Source organism: Chelonia mydas, chromosome 10 (assembly GCF_015237465.2).
Source record: "Chelonia mydas isolate rCheMyd1 chromosome 10, rCheMyd1.pri.v2, whole genome shotgun sequence".
NCBI classification, from domain to species: Eukaryota; Metazoa; Chordata; order Testudines; family Cheloniidae; genus Chelonia; species Chelonia mydas.
The window spans coordinates 23,187,291-23,201,249 of NC_051250.2; the positions used below are offsets into that span (position 1 = coordinate 23,187,291).

Genomic DNA, 13,959 nt, shown 5'->3' on the forward strand with positions numbered 1-13,959 from the left:
CCATCAGGCATTGGGAGCTCAGCCCAGAATTCCAATGGGCAGCAGGGATTGCAGGAACTGTGGGATAGCTACCCACAGTGCACCGCTCGGAATGTCGACGCTTGCCACAGTACTGTGGATGCACACCGCCAAATTAATGTGCTTAGTGTGGACGCATGCACTCGACTTTATACAATTTGTTCCCAAAAATAGACTTCTGTAAAATCGGAGTACTTTTGTAGTGTAGACATGGTGGTGGAGGGGTTTTAGCAAAATTGTAGCAGAGTTTAATGCAATCAGAAATCCAATCAGACTTGCTGAGTTGAAACTGATTGACCCTCAACTCTCTCAGCAGAGACTACTAAAATCCTGAGGGAATTCCTGAAGGACCAAGCGCAGTCCAAGCAGAATGCCAAAGCTCTATGAACATCCAAAGTAGGAAGTGTTTCTTCAGTTTTAGAAGAATGGGGCTTTTTGAAAAAACACCAGCAAATGAATAGATTGATTTAGGGGTAAAGCTTACACTACCTTAAGGCATGGCTACACTTGCGAGTTAGAGCGCATTAAAGCAGCCCTGTGTGCTCTAACTCGCTACCCATCCACACGGGCAAGGCACGCAGAGCGCTCTGACTCCAGGGCTAGAGCGCTCCTAGTAATCCACCTCGGTGAGTGGAGTAACGTTTGATGCACCCCTGCTGGAGCGCCGCAGCACCAGTGTGGACACCCTGGTCTGTTAGTGCACTTTGATCAGCCTCCAGAAGTGTCCCACAATGTCTGTTCTAGCCACTCTGGTCATCACTTTGAACTCTACTGCCCTGCCCTCAGGTGACCAACCGTCAGACCGGCCCTTTAAATTCTCTGGGAATTTTGAAAATCCCCTTCCTGTTCGCTCAACCAGGTGTGGAGTGCTCTCAGCAAACCTTTCCAGGTGACCATGCCTCCACATGCAAGGCGATCCCCAGTATGGAGCAAGGATGAGGTGCTGGTCATCAGTGTTTGGGGGGAGGAAACTGTCCGGTTCCAGCTGCGCTCCAGCCGTAGGAATTACGATACCTTCAGGCAGATATCAAGGGACATGATGGAAAGGGGCCATGACCGGGATGCACTGCAGTGCAGGGTTAAAGTGAAGGAGCTGCAGAATGCCTACTACAAAGCCCCCCAGGCAAACCACTGCTCCGGTGCTGCCCCTGCGACCTGCTGTTTCTACAAAGAGCTAGACGCAATACTTAGCAGCGACCCCACCTCCACTCCAAGTACCAGCATGGATACTTCAGAGCCCAGTTCAACATGAGAGGAGGAGGAGGAGGAAGAAAGCAGGAGCGAGGGTGCTGAGGCTGAGGAAGACACCCCGGCATCCCTAGATGCACGCACCCAGGAGCTGTTCTCAAGCCTGGAGGAAGGTAGCCAGTCGCGGCGGCCGGTTCTTGGGGAAGGACAAACACCATAATGCACCGCTCCCATATGCCGCTGCAAGTGCCGCAAACGTGGCCACGCCAGTGCACTTACAGCTGTCAGTGTGGACAAACTGCAGCACTTTCCCTACTGCGCTCTCTGAAGGCTGGTTTAACTCAAAGTACTCTATATATGCAAGTGCAGCCATGCCCTTAGGCATAAAGTTAGGGTGTGGCTTAAGGGAAACTTAGTCTTTATGGAAAACTGTGAAAGGAGGATCAGCCAGGACAGCTTGAAGTTGTGAAAATCCTCCTAGCAGAAGCGATCGCCACCAGAAAAGCCATCTTCATAGACAACGGCAGTAATGAGGTTGTAGCCATAGGCTTGAAAGAGAGTCCTATGAGTTTGGAGAGGACCAGATTGAGATCCGATATGGGTACAGGTTCAGACACAGGAGGGTAAACATTGAGCAGACCTTTCAAGAATTGGGAAATGAGAGAAAATGGAAAACCCATCTACTGGCAGATGTAGTGCAGAAATGGAACCCAGGGGAACTCACTGAAAGGCCTGATGGATTTCAGGTGCAACAGATAGTTCAGTACATGTGTAACCTCCAAGAGACGTGCAGTATGTGTTGATATTGTGCCCAAACTCAAAATCTCTCACTTTGCTGCGTACATGGCTTTAATTGATTCTTTTCTATTGCTCAACAAGATGGGCTGTACAACTTGGGAGCATAGTTTCTCACTGGTATTCAACCAGAGATCATCCATGTCATAAGGTGGAGAGATCTGAGGTTAGGAATAGAGACTTGCCCTGGTTCTGAGACAGAAGATCCTCAACTAGTGGTAAAAGTTATCTGTGACTGGACAGAAAGCTGATGCAGGTCTGTGATCAATATTGTCTTGGCCATGCTGGTGCAATAAATATTAATGATGCTTTGTCTCACTTCAGCTTCCTGAGTACCCTCAGAATCAGAGGAACTGGAAAGAATGCACAGAGGAGATGATTGGACCATGGAAAAAGAAAGGCGTCTGTGATGGAGCCTTCTGCCTTGGAGAAACATCTTGGTGCATTTGCTGTTCAGGTTGGTCACGAACAAGTCTATTACTGAGTACCCCAGCGGTGGAAAATCTGGAGAACATCATTCTTGATAGACCAACACAAGTGTCTACGAGAGAATCTGAACGTGTGTTTCTCAGTCCTGGAAGGTGAAAATGCAGTCCTTCAGGGAAATGTTGATGAATGCATAAATTCCTTAGGAGAATAGCCTCCTGGCACAGTTGAGGCAAACTTTTCCTCCCTGCTTCTCCTGACAAAACATGGCAGTGGTTTTTGTCTATAAGAACTTTTACCACCTGGTTCTCAATGGTGGATAAACATCTTGCAAGCCCAATGAATAGCTCAGAGCTCTAGCATGTTTATGCGAAGTGAAATTTCCTGGCGTGACCAAAGAGTGTGTGTCTGGACTTGACTGAGGTGGGCTCCCCAGTCTTCAATAGGTGCATCTTACCAGACACACAGTTGGTGCGGGGGATAAAAATGGAACTCCTTTTATTGGACCAAGGAGGAAGGTGCAAGACAGCCTCAGGGGCACCAACAGTAACCAATTACCATCTCTTCACAATTATCCCTCCCTTAGTCCAATTTGAAAGTGCCTTAGGGCAATAAATCTGAGACTGTGCAGAACTCAACTGTGTAAGTAATCAAATAGTCTCCCTTCACAACACAGCCAACTGTTCAGCAACGAGCCGGAAATGGCAGGAATACTGATCCAAGTAGGGATTTTTTTTTATAGCATTGATCTGCTTGGATGACTGAATGGCTTGAGAATAGAAGCAGTTTCTTGGCTTGTGTTCCCCATTTATCTTGCTGATTTGAGAGTGTGGGAAGAGATTTTACATATTCTGGCAGTGTGCTTACTCAGTTTCAGATGACCAGCCACTTGCAGTCATCTTTTAGATGGCTGTTGGATCTTACAATTATTTTATGAGTGTCTACTACTGAGTGCCCAATTCTCAAGATGCCAAGTGATTTTAGATGTTTGTTTTCAAGCTGCTCATCATCCCATAAAGAAACTGGTATTGGTTTGGTTTGTTTTTTCTTCCCTTACCAACAATGGTCATCTCCCATTTTCTCACTGAAACTGAAGCCACAGCTGCCTTTTCAAAGCAAGCTACTATTTCATTACAGCTTTTGCAGGCAGATGTTAGGTTGCCCCTAACAAAGATATTAACACTTTTCTCCCAAGCCAGTCTGCCCTCATTCCCAATATGTAACTCAGGCAAAAAAAAAAGTGAGGGCGAACGTTCGGGGAGAAGGAGTGAAGGCAATATTGCGTCCACAAGAGGCTACCATGGTGCAAGGAGGGGAAATGTGACAGGCAGGATGCTGTGAGAGAAGGGTCTGGCAGATGGAAAAGGATGTCTTATAATAAGGGAGGGATAGAATGGCAGCTTTGTGACTTCTGATTAGGGACAGACAAGCAGAGAGCTATCTGGACTATAGATATGGAAACCAGCAGAATGTATGAGTATACACTCATGGTTTAACTGGAATGAGGGTTTCACATCAATGATTAAACTAAATAAGTTATTTTTCACTTTCATGACAAAGCCGATCTGATTTTTTTGGGTCTGACTTTCGAGCTCCAAGTTTTGGCAATACTGTATTACTACCTAGCACCTACTCTTTTTACATGTACCATCTTTACAAAGAAGATGATCATCATCATCATCATGTTCTTATTACGCCTCTGGTGTTCAGGGCAGTGACCGAGCTCCTCCACTCCTGTCTGTTTCTGGCAAGTCTTTCAATGGTTCCTCAGCCGTGCCCCAGGTTTTTCAGCTCGGCTTCCACAGGTCGTCGCCATGTTGTTTTCTAGCAGCCTCGTTTTCGCTTGCCTTCAGGTGTCCATCTTATTGCTACTCTGGTGACGGAATCAGTACATCACAGAGAAGCACATGACCGATCCATCTCCAAAGCCTCCTGACAAAGATGGTGCTCAGATCCTCTTGGATGCACTGTGTCAATAGATCTTGGTTTGAGATTGTTCTGGGCCAAAAGATACAGAGGATTTTTCTAGGCAGGTTGTATGGAATGAAGACAGTTTGGTCATGTCATACTTTCTCATTCCCCAGCATTCTGCACTATAAAGTAGTGCTGCAAGAACGCAGATCTGATAAATCTTCAGTTTGGTTTTGGTGTTGTATTTTGATGATTTCCAGACTGTATTTAAGCTCCTCAAGGTGTTCCTGGCTTTACCAATTTTGTTCCTGATGTCCTGGCTTGTTCCACCATGCTGGCTGATGGTGCTGCCCAAGTATGTGAATGTTTCTACGTTGGTGACAACATAATCCTCCATCTGTACTGGTGATGGTGAGGCAATATTAAAGGTCATGATACATCTGTCTTATTGTGGTTGATTTTCAGCCCGATTTGCTGGCTGAATGTGTTGAGTCAAGTTGTTTTTTCTTGTATATGGTGTTGGGTATGTGATAGGAGAGCGACATCATCTGCCAAGTCCAGGTCTTCAAAGGATGAGAAGAGTGCCCATTTAATGCCTCTTGGCATGTCTTCTGTTGTATGCCGTGTTACTCAGTCGATGGCAATGTTGAAGAGGACTGCAGACATGACACACCCCTGACGTACTCCTGTTTTGACTTCAAAACTGAGCTCACTGTGATCAAACAAACACTGCATGTAAAGTTGAAAGAGAAGCTTTTGATGAAGAGTACATGGAAAGGAATTACACATGCCTGCAGAATGTGCCATAGGCTGGTCCTGTGAATGCTATCAAAGGCCTTCTCAAAAAGTCTATGAAATGTATGTAGAAGACACATAGATAAACCTAGATAATAGGTGAAGATTAATCTTCCATGCATCGTAAAAAAAAAAACCTCATTAGTCTTGTATCCTGTGTTACCTGAGAAGAATTGCTCTATTGTCGCAATACAATATAATTGCTCTCCCAAAGAAACAAATTAAAAACAAATCGAACAAGTCACTTATGTCAAAGGCGTATTTTTTAAAGTTACCTTTAGTTATATTTTTGCACTGAGCGCACTCTAAAATGTGCCTTTTTAATAAATCAATAAATAAAATTTAACAGAATAGGAATATAGTTAATATTTCCAAGAAAAAAATATTTGTATTTCCACTAAAATGCCTGATTGAAAAAAAATACAACTCTTAAAACTGTTTAAGAGCAATAATATTGGGGGTGGGGAGAGTTGGGAATATAAAAACCATGAGAAAAGTATATTAAACAAATTATTTACTTTAGCAGAACAAGTCTAATGTACAGTACCATAACTTGATTATGATTATTTTATAAAAACAGGAAAAGATTACAGGAACACACATTAAACCACATCAATGAGCATTACTGAAAGTAAAAAATTGCAGGAGACAGATACCAATCAAATAATCAATATGCAGGAAACAACTACATCATCCCACTTTAAAAGTGAAAAAGAATGTTGCAATTTGATTTACTTTAACACACAAACAAAACTGACAGCTACATCATATTGCATTTCGAATTAATTATAACCTATATACTTGATTTCTGCAGTGGGAAACTTCCATTATTCCACTTCACAGACCCAACAGAAGAACAAAAGTGTAATTCAGGAAAACACAGGGAATGAGGTTAGTTCTATATTGTCAATTCATTGGAAAATAACCAGCTGCATGCAGGTAGGATTCTGTTGCTTTCCTGTCCAACCAACGACTGTTAATTGTGTTTTCCCTATATTTTGAGGCAAAAACTATATTTAAAAAAAATTATGGGCATGTTGCAAAAATGAAAATTCATCCTCTTGGATAGTTTCTACATAGATTACAAGACTTTTGCAATACTTTGTTAAAATATAATTAACTGTTCTCAAAACCTACAAAAAATATGTACAGGGATTTTTTTTAGTCTCTCATATGTTAATAGCTACAGTGAAAAAGGCAGGCAAAATGTATGCACTCTTAATTGGCTTTAAATGTGTACATCTGGACTTTTAAAAAATAGAGATTGATAGAAACGGCCTCTGAAATCACTTATGCCAGCTGGATAAGCAAATGCAGTGCAAGTTTCCATTCACCCATATGGTTGGCAAAATTACCTCCAAATTCCATCAGCATCCAACAGGAAGTATGGTAGATTGTGCCATCCGATGAAGTGAGCTGTACCTCACGAAAGCTTTTGCTCTAATAAATTTGTTAGTCTCTAAGGTGCCACAAGTACTCCTTTTCTTTTTGCGGATACAGACTAACACGGCTGCTACTCTGAAACCTCTTATAAAGTATACAACTTACTACTTTGGTGAAATGTTTTCTGTTCTGCCAGAATACTTCATGAAGATTGAAAGGACTAATTTTTACTTTAATGCAAAGTAAACTAGTTTGATTTACAAAGTCAAAACTACCATATACACCGCAAGTTAAAAAAGACCCACTTCTTACTGTGTCATCACCTACATGATCTCTCCTACGATTAGCATTTTTGTCATCTTTAAGCTTTTGTTAAAATACCATACCTCCATGTTGCTACCAGTGAAACTAAACATTCAAACTAGTACATTTTTGCTGTGTTTAGTAAGTAATCCAGTTTAGTTAACTACTGGGACAGCATCTATCCTCTTTTCAGTAAATCAGCTCTGTCCTGTTGTTTTATCATCAAAATTGCTTGAAACTTTTCCAGGAGTTGATTGCTCAATGTTAGTTCAAATGAGATTGATAACCAAATGAACACACCAACCAGATCACTTCATTTTACAAATTCCTCTATCAGAAACCCAATTGGGGTGTGTCCAGGATTGTGTGCCTGGTCTACTTAAGCTGTTGATAATATTACTAAGAATTAAAGTGGAATGTTCAATGTCATTTGTATATTTTTATTCTGAATGCTCTTTCAATGCATGGCTATTGGCATAGCAGTACTGGTGTCAAACTCTGGGATTAAATGAAAAGTCTGGGCATATTGTGGGTTCAAAGAGTTTCCCTCACTCAGGTGAATTATAACATTCAAAATCCAGTCCGAGAACACTTCAGTCTCTTTGGTCACTCGATTACAGACCTAAAAGTGGCAATTCTTCAACAAAAAAACTTCAAAAACAGACTCCAACGAGAGACTGCTGAATTGTAATTAATTTGCAAACTGGATTCAATTAACTTAGGCTTGAATAAAGCCTGGGAGTGGATGGATCATTACACAAAGTAAAACTATCCCCTCCCCCCCCCCCCCCCAGCTGTTCCTCAGAAGTTCTTGTCAACTGCTGGAAATGGCCCACCTTGATTATCACTACAAAAGGTTCCCCTCTCCTCTCCTCTTCCGTCCCGCCCCCCCCGTAGCTCATGAAACCTTATGCTCAAATAAATTTGTTAGTCTCTAAGGTGCCACAAGTACTCCTTTTCTTTTTTTCAAGTGATTAAACACGTCTTTTGTTTCTGTGCCTCAAAATCAGATCAATTATGCTAAAAAAGTTCTCCTTTTAAAATACCCTTACAACACTTATGAGATAATCCCATTGAACATAAACAACCTGAAAGTGTTTAACACAGGAAAAACAGATGCTGTGGTAAATAGGATCAACAAAACAATCAAGTGTACCATTACAGTGTTATGAGCCCAAAGTGTCAGAAATGTGATTTCAGCTCTCTCTCTTGTCTTAGTTTACAGTATGCCATTTAGACAGAGGTAGACTTCACTTATTTGCTGGGACTTGAATCTACTTCAGTTACAAAATGCTACACTGTATTAAATCATATTAGATTCAGATGCACTGTCTGTAAATTCTTAATAAGGTAGCTGCCTGCACACTATCAGTTAAGTGCTTAACTGGCTATCTGTAATCAATTAAAATTGATAGTTAAATTCTTTTAATCTTTATTACAGTAATGCAATGCATGACATTATTATACTTTTTCTATATTAGGATGGAAAAACCAAAATTATATTTCTGAACACACACTGCTATTTTATTTAATGAAAAAAAAAAAAAAAAGACACCCCACACTTTTTTTTTAAAATAGAGACTAAAACCATGGTAAGTTTCCTTTTCTTATACTGCATCTTAGTCATGGAGTAAGTTTACTGCAGTTTGTGCTTCTGTGACTTAAGGCCAGAATTGCTCTGGTGGCAGATTGTTTGATTTATACAGAAACCTTATCATTTACCAAGATGCACAGATAAGTAAAAACAGTTGATTACACCTAATTGTACAGTGAGCTTTCCCATTTATCATTTTGAACAAATTACATAATAGTACCATAATAGTAAGTAATAATAGTAATAATAATAGTAAGTAATAATAGTACATAATAGTACCATAATAGTAAGGTTTAGTTCACAAATTACGGCAAAGAACAAACTAATTTTGAAGAGCACAGAACTAGATTCCATTTCTCTCCCAGTTTTCTGTTTCTTCAATAGAGAATCCAAAAATCTCATTCTAACGATATTGCCGATGGAGACTACCTTGACTCTCAACTTCCTACACAGGCATCGTTTAAGGCTCAGAGACTGTACCATGTGCATGCTGCACTGACCTGAACTTGCAGATTTTAAACCCCCTTGGGATAGGTCGGTGTGCTATTCAATTGGAGAAAAAGTCACTGTATTACCATCTTTAAATGCTAGAACAGAGATGTGTTGAGGAAAGAGGGACACAGGTAGAGTGATACCAGAAAGATTGTGTAGATGTAGTTGGATTTACTCTAGCCCTCTAAATTTGGTTTGTGCACATTTTGGAAGGGCAGAATTGAAAAACCAAAGCACAAGAGAATAAGAACAAAATGCATCCTCTCAGGACCAGCTAGTTAAGACAAGCAGTGTTTCTACTAGGAAAACATATTCAGGTATTAAAGTAGCTGAAACTCTAGTGAAGGACCTAAGGAAGGAAAAATAAATGAAGTACGACCGTTAAAAATGGAATTAAAATATTAAATTATCTATCACTGGTGGGACATGTTCCCAATCTAACAGACTTCTAACGGATGCTAAAGTTAGTAGCAAGACACCAGTCTTCATTATGCAGCTACATGAAGAGAAAACCTATTGGTTTTTTTGTCAGTTCCTTAAAAGAGATGGGCAACTTTCCATTAAACGTACTAGATAATTGGAGGTGCGAGGAAGCTACTTACTCAAGTCAAGAACATCATCCGTTTTTATTAGATCCTCCTCCCTTGTCAATGGCAACTGAGTTTCTGGCTCGTCTCGTAAATGCAGTGACAGTGAACGGAGCATGAAGAAAACTCTGATTGCCTAAAGAAATTAAAAACATGCTGTTAAATTATTCTGCATTAGACTAAAGATAAAGATATTTCTCTCTCTGCACAATGAAATAAGTGCTCAAACAGTTGTATAAAAATACATCTGTGTTTAAAACCACTGACTATATTGTAGTGCAGTATGTCAACTGTTTAATTTGAGAAAGCACATTAGTGTACCAGTTTATCCTCAAAACTAAAACAAGGCAGAACCACACAGAGTGGATTTTCCATCCTGTGAAATCAGCAGAGAACACAGTGAAGGTGTACCTCTACAATCTAAGATCATAAGGCAAGTGATAGTTTAAAATGTGTGGACCAATTTGAACTACCCTTTCCATTAAAGGGGGATGAATTTTTATTTTGTTTTTTTAAGACAGGACTAGTAGTATAGCTAGTAGCACTATGGGCTCTCACTTGGGAAGCCGAAATTCTCTAGAGTACTTTTTTTGACCAAGAATATTGTAGTGATGATGCCCTCACAACCGCTGGGGAGAAAGGGATGAAAGGAGGGGAAGTCAACAGGCAATACACTTAAGTGTCATGTTAGACGATAGCTTGACACCTTCAGAGGGAACTGAAGGGGAAGAAGGTTTCAGGTGCACTATAGCTGATTTGACGGGTGGAGTGTCATTGTTCAATGTAAAATGAATGCTCCGAAGTGATTGGGATGAGAAGGCCTGAGCAAGGCTTGTACAGCTAATTAGCTTGAATATCACCGACCCCAGAGTCAAAAAAGCGCAGAGAGAGAGAGAGAGAGAGAGTGTCAGTATCTACACATGTGCAAGAAACAGTAACTTAGTGTAAATCACATTCAGAGAAGTTGTGTACTTAATGTGTTTATTACAAAGACAAGGTAAGACCAACACAACTACACCACCACTGCATACAAAGTATTTATTAGAAAGCAGTTACAATAGACTTACCTTTTTGTATTGTACTGTTTCAGAAAAAGACCACCACATTTTTAACATGGAGTTTAAAAGTCAATGTTTAATAAAAGTTTGTATATGTTTGTTCAATGATTTAACAAACACACCAATTAATGTTTTTATTAGAAAAGGACTGCACTGTTTTTACCCACTCCAAAAACTGAGAGCTTAAAATATAAAACAAGTGCTCAATTTGGTAGTGGGAATAACTTTTTTTTAAACAGCTGTACACAGGTGGGATGTATTTCCACAAACATATACATGAAAACTCAACTAAGAGCTCATATTTCATTCTCTTTTCTGCAGCCACCATTTAATGTTAAAAACATTGATAGACCAGAGCTGGAGCAAAAATTAAAGCCATCTGTAAAAAGTTAGTGCAGCTTAAAGTTCTGTACAACCACCACCACCCTCCATCCCCCATTCCCTATTATGGCTTAGTATATGGAATCTGTGCTTAAGGGTGCTATAAATACGTGCTTACGAGGATAACCTATTTTAACTCTTATTTATGGACAGCACACAGCACACTTTTACCAGAATTAGCCTAATGGAAAGTCTGAAGAATGCATTCATAAACACATTAAGTGAATGGTGAGGGGGCTTTTTTAGGTTTGCTAAGTGTAAAGAAAAAGAGACCTTTTTCTGACACTAACCAAATGAGGGGAAGAAACTAATACTGAACACAGGGGCAAAGAGTTACAAAGTTTGTAATGTTTGACTTTCTTTCACCACCAGAAGTATCACTTTAGAGGAAATTCAGAACTCTTAGAGTAGACCGGTGATATTTTAAAATACATCAGGGGCAAGTGATTCAGGTCTTCTTATCACCCACTGACCAAATGCCACACAGAAGAGGTGAACAAACTGGCCCAAAATATGGTAATGTGCATCTGGGGATTGGTAACTATGAAGAAGCTCATAGGTAGTTACCAGTGACCTACACAACTCAGCAAGTGTGAGATTATGCATACTTGGAAGGGAGGGGATGGCTAGTCACAAAAAGGGAGATGCTACAAACAGCTGCTCTAGGATACATATTCCCATTACACAGCCTAGAAACATGTACACCAAGATGTTAGTGAAGCAGCAACTTCTGTTCCACAGCTTTTACTCTCTTCAAAAGTAGGAAATAGTGTACTTGTGTAGGCTAGACCTAAAGGAAGAGTCTCGTACAGAAACTGCAAGCTTATGAACAAATTCCCATTTTGACTTTGAGATGCTAAGGGTTTTGTTGGTTTGGGCAAAATATTTGTCTAGGTCTTTCTTGGAAATTTCTGCTCTAGATTTTTCCTTCTGCCAGGGACAACAGTTCCTTCTTGCACACATTTGGTATTTGGAGCAACCACTGTACTGAAGGTTATGCTGGAGATCGGAGATTTCTAGCAGCAATACTCGGTCGGGGGAAGGGCATGCACAGGAGTCGTCTCGTGCAGCCATTGGCTCTTCCTGTAGCGTGAGCCTGCTCCCCCGACCGTCCCCTCTGTTCCTTCTCTATTGCAGAGCTTGGCTGTGTGAACTTCGAGGGGAGGAGGGTGGGTAGTGGAGCACCCACAGGGACACACATCTTAAAGAACCATCGTTATTGCACAAGGTGAGTAACTTCTTCTTTGAGTGGTGTCCCTGTGAGTGCTCTACTCTAGGTGCTTGTAGAGCAGTACCCCACCAGGGGTGGTAGGGGTTCAGAGTTATGTATAAAAGTGTCCGAAAGGAAGGACCCAGTATTGGTAGTGGTTGGGTCCTACTGTGAACCTCAGGAACCGTCTGTGGGAAGGATGTATTGTAATATGGAAATATGCATCTTGGAGGTTGAGGGCTGCAAACCAGTCCCCCCCTCCCCTCTCCCCGTCTAGTGCTGGGATTATTGTGGCCAGAATGACCATTTTGAACCTGTGGTTGGGTACGAACCTGTTGAGTTTTCGGAGATCTAAGATTGGTCTTCATCCTCCTCCTCTCTTCTCTGTCAGGAAATATTTGGCATAAACCCCCCTCCCTTGGTATTGATGTGGTACTGGTTCTACAGCACCCAGCAGTAGGAGGCGGTCTACTTCTTGTTGCAGAAGGTGCTCGTGAGAGGGGTCCCTGAAGAGGGTCGGGGAAGGGTGTAGTCAGACTGTGTGATCTCCAAAACCCATTGATCTGTGGTTAAATCGCAGCCCAGGCATGGTAAAATGCGCTTAGGCAGTGACCAAAAAATTGTGGGATGGGGTATCTGTTGGCGCTGGGGGTGTGGGGAGGTCGCGCATACCCTCGACCAAGACTTCAAAATTGTGGCTTAGATGTAGCTGGATGGATGGACGAGGCCTGGTTCTGTGGAGCTTGTTGTCTCTGAGCCCGTTGTTTGGGTCTGTTCTGAGTGAAGTATCGTGGCTGTTGACAGTTAAACGAGGTGTCTCGTGAGCTCTGGTATGGTGTAAAGCGAGGGCGTTTGTCAGGCAGTGGGTGTATGCCTAGTGTACGCAGCATTGCTCAGGAGGCCTTCATGGTATGGAGGACATCGTCTGTTTGAGACGAGAATAGTTTATCCCGATCGAAGGGGAGGTCCTCCACTTTTAGCTGAAGTTCTTTTGGAATTCCCGAAGCCTGCAACCGTGATGTTCTTCTCATAACCACAGCTGTTGCGGTTGTTTGGGCAGCTGCATCCGCTACATCCATTGAGGCTTGCAGCGCAGTGCGGGCTATTAACTGACCCTCATTGATAATGGCATTCAATTGAGGATGTTTATGCTCAGGGAAGTCCTTTATGAGCTCTCGTATTTTACTATAGTTAGAGTAGTCATAATTTGCTAGTAGAGCAGAATAGTTGGCAACTTTAAGCAGAAGGGTGGCTGACAAGTAAACTTTCCGCCCAAAGAGGTCCAGTCTCTTGTGTTCTTTATCTTGCAATGAGGAGCGGAAATGAGGCTGTTTACTGCACTGATTAGCAGCCTCTACTACCAGAGAATAGGCATGAGGGTGTGAAAACAAAAATTCCATGCCTTTGGCTGGAACAAAGTATCGTTTTGTTGGCGGGTGGTGCCAATGCCGGTGTTTGCCATATTACCTCTGCAGACTCTATCATAGCCTCATCCATGGGGAGCGCAATCTTGGTCGATGATGCTGGTTGTAAGATTTTTAACAATGTATGTTGTTTCTCCTGCACCTCATGTAAGGCAATTTCTTGGCTGTTTGCTACTCTTCTGAAGAGTTCTTGGAACTGTTTCAGGTCATCTGGTGTCGCAGGGGTAGATGGCATCACCGCTTTGTCTGGTGCGGAAGATGAGTGTGGGGAAGGTGGTGAATCATCCAGATCTGCCTGAGATAGTCTCTCTCTCAGGGGGGTCAGAGGTTTCTCTGTGTGGTAATGATGGGTATACTCTGGAACCTCTTGTTGCTGGGGAAGGGGGACCAGAAT

The 13,959-nt window shown here is 41.8% G+C and overlaps 1 protein-coding gene across 15 annotated transcripts in view; it reads right to left on the bottom strand.

Annotated features, from left to right (window-relative positions):
* CLEC16A (C-type lectin domain containing 16A) overlaps positions 1-13,959 on the bottom strand; it is a 189,645-nt gene that overhangs the window by 96,176 nt on the left and 79,510 nt on the right. For all 15 annotated transcript variants that reach the window (XM_043523250.1, XM_043523249.1, XM_037911469.2 and 12 more), the window contains one exon: positions 9,508-9,628. In XM_043523250.1, coding sequence (XP_043379185.1) covers positions 9,508-9,628 — 121 coding nt within the window. The remainder of the gene's footprint in view (positions 1-9,507; positions 9,629-13,959) is intronic.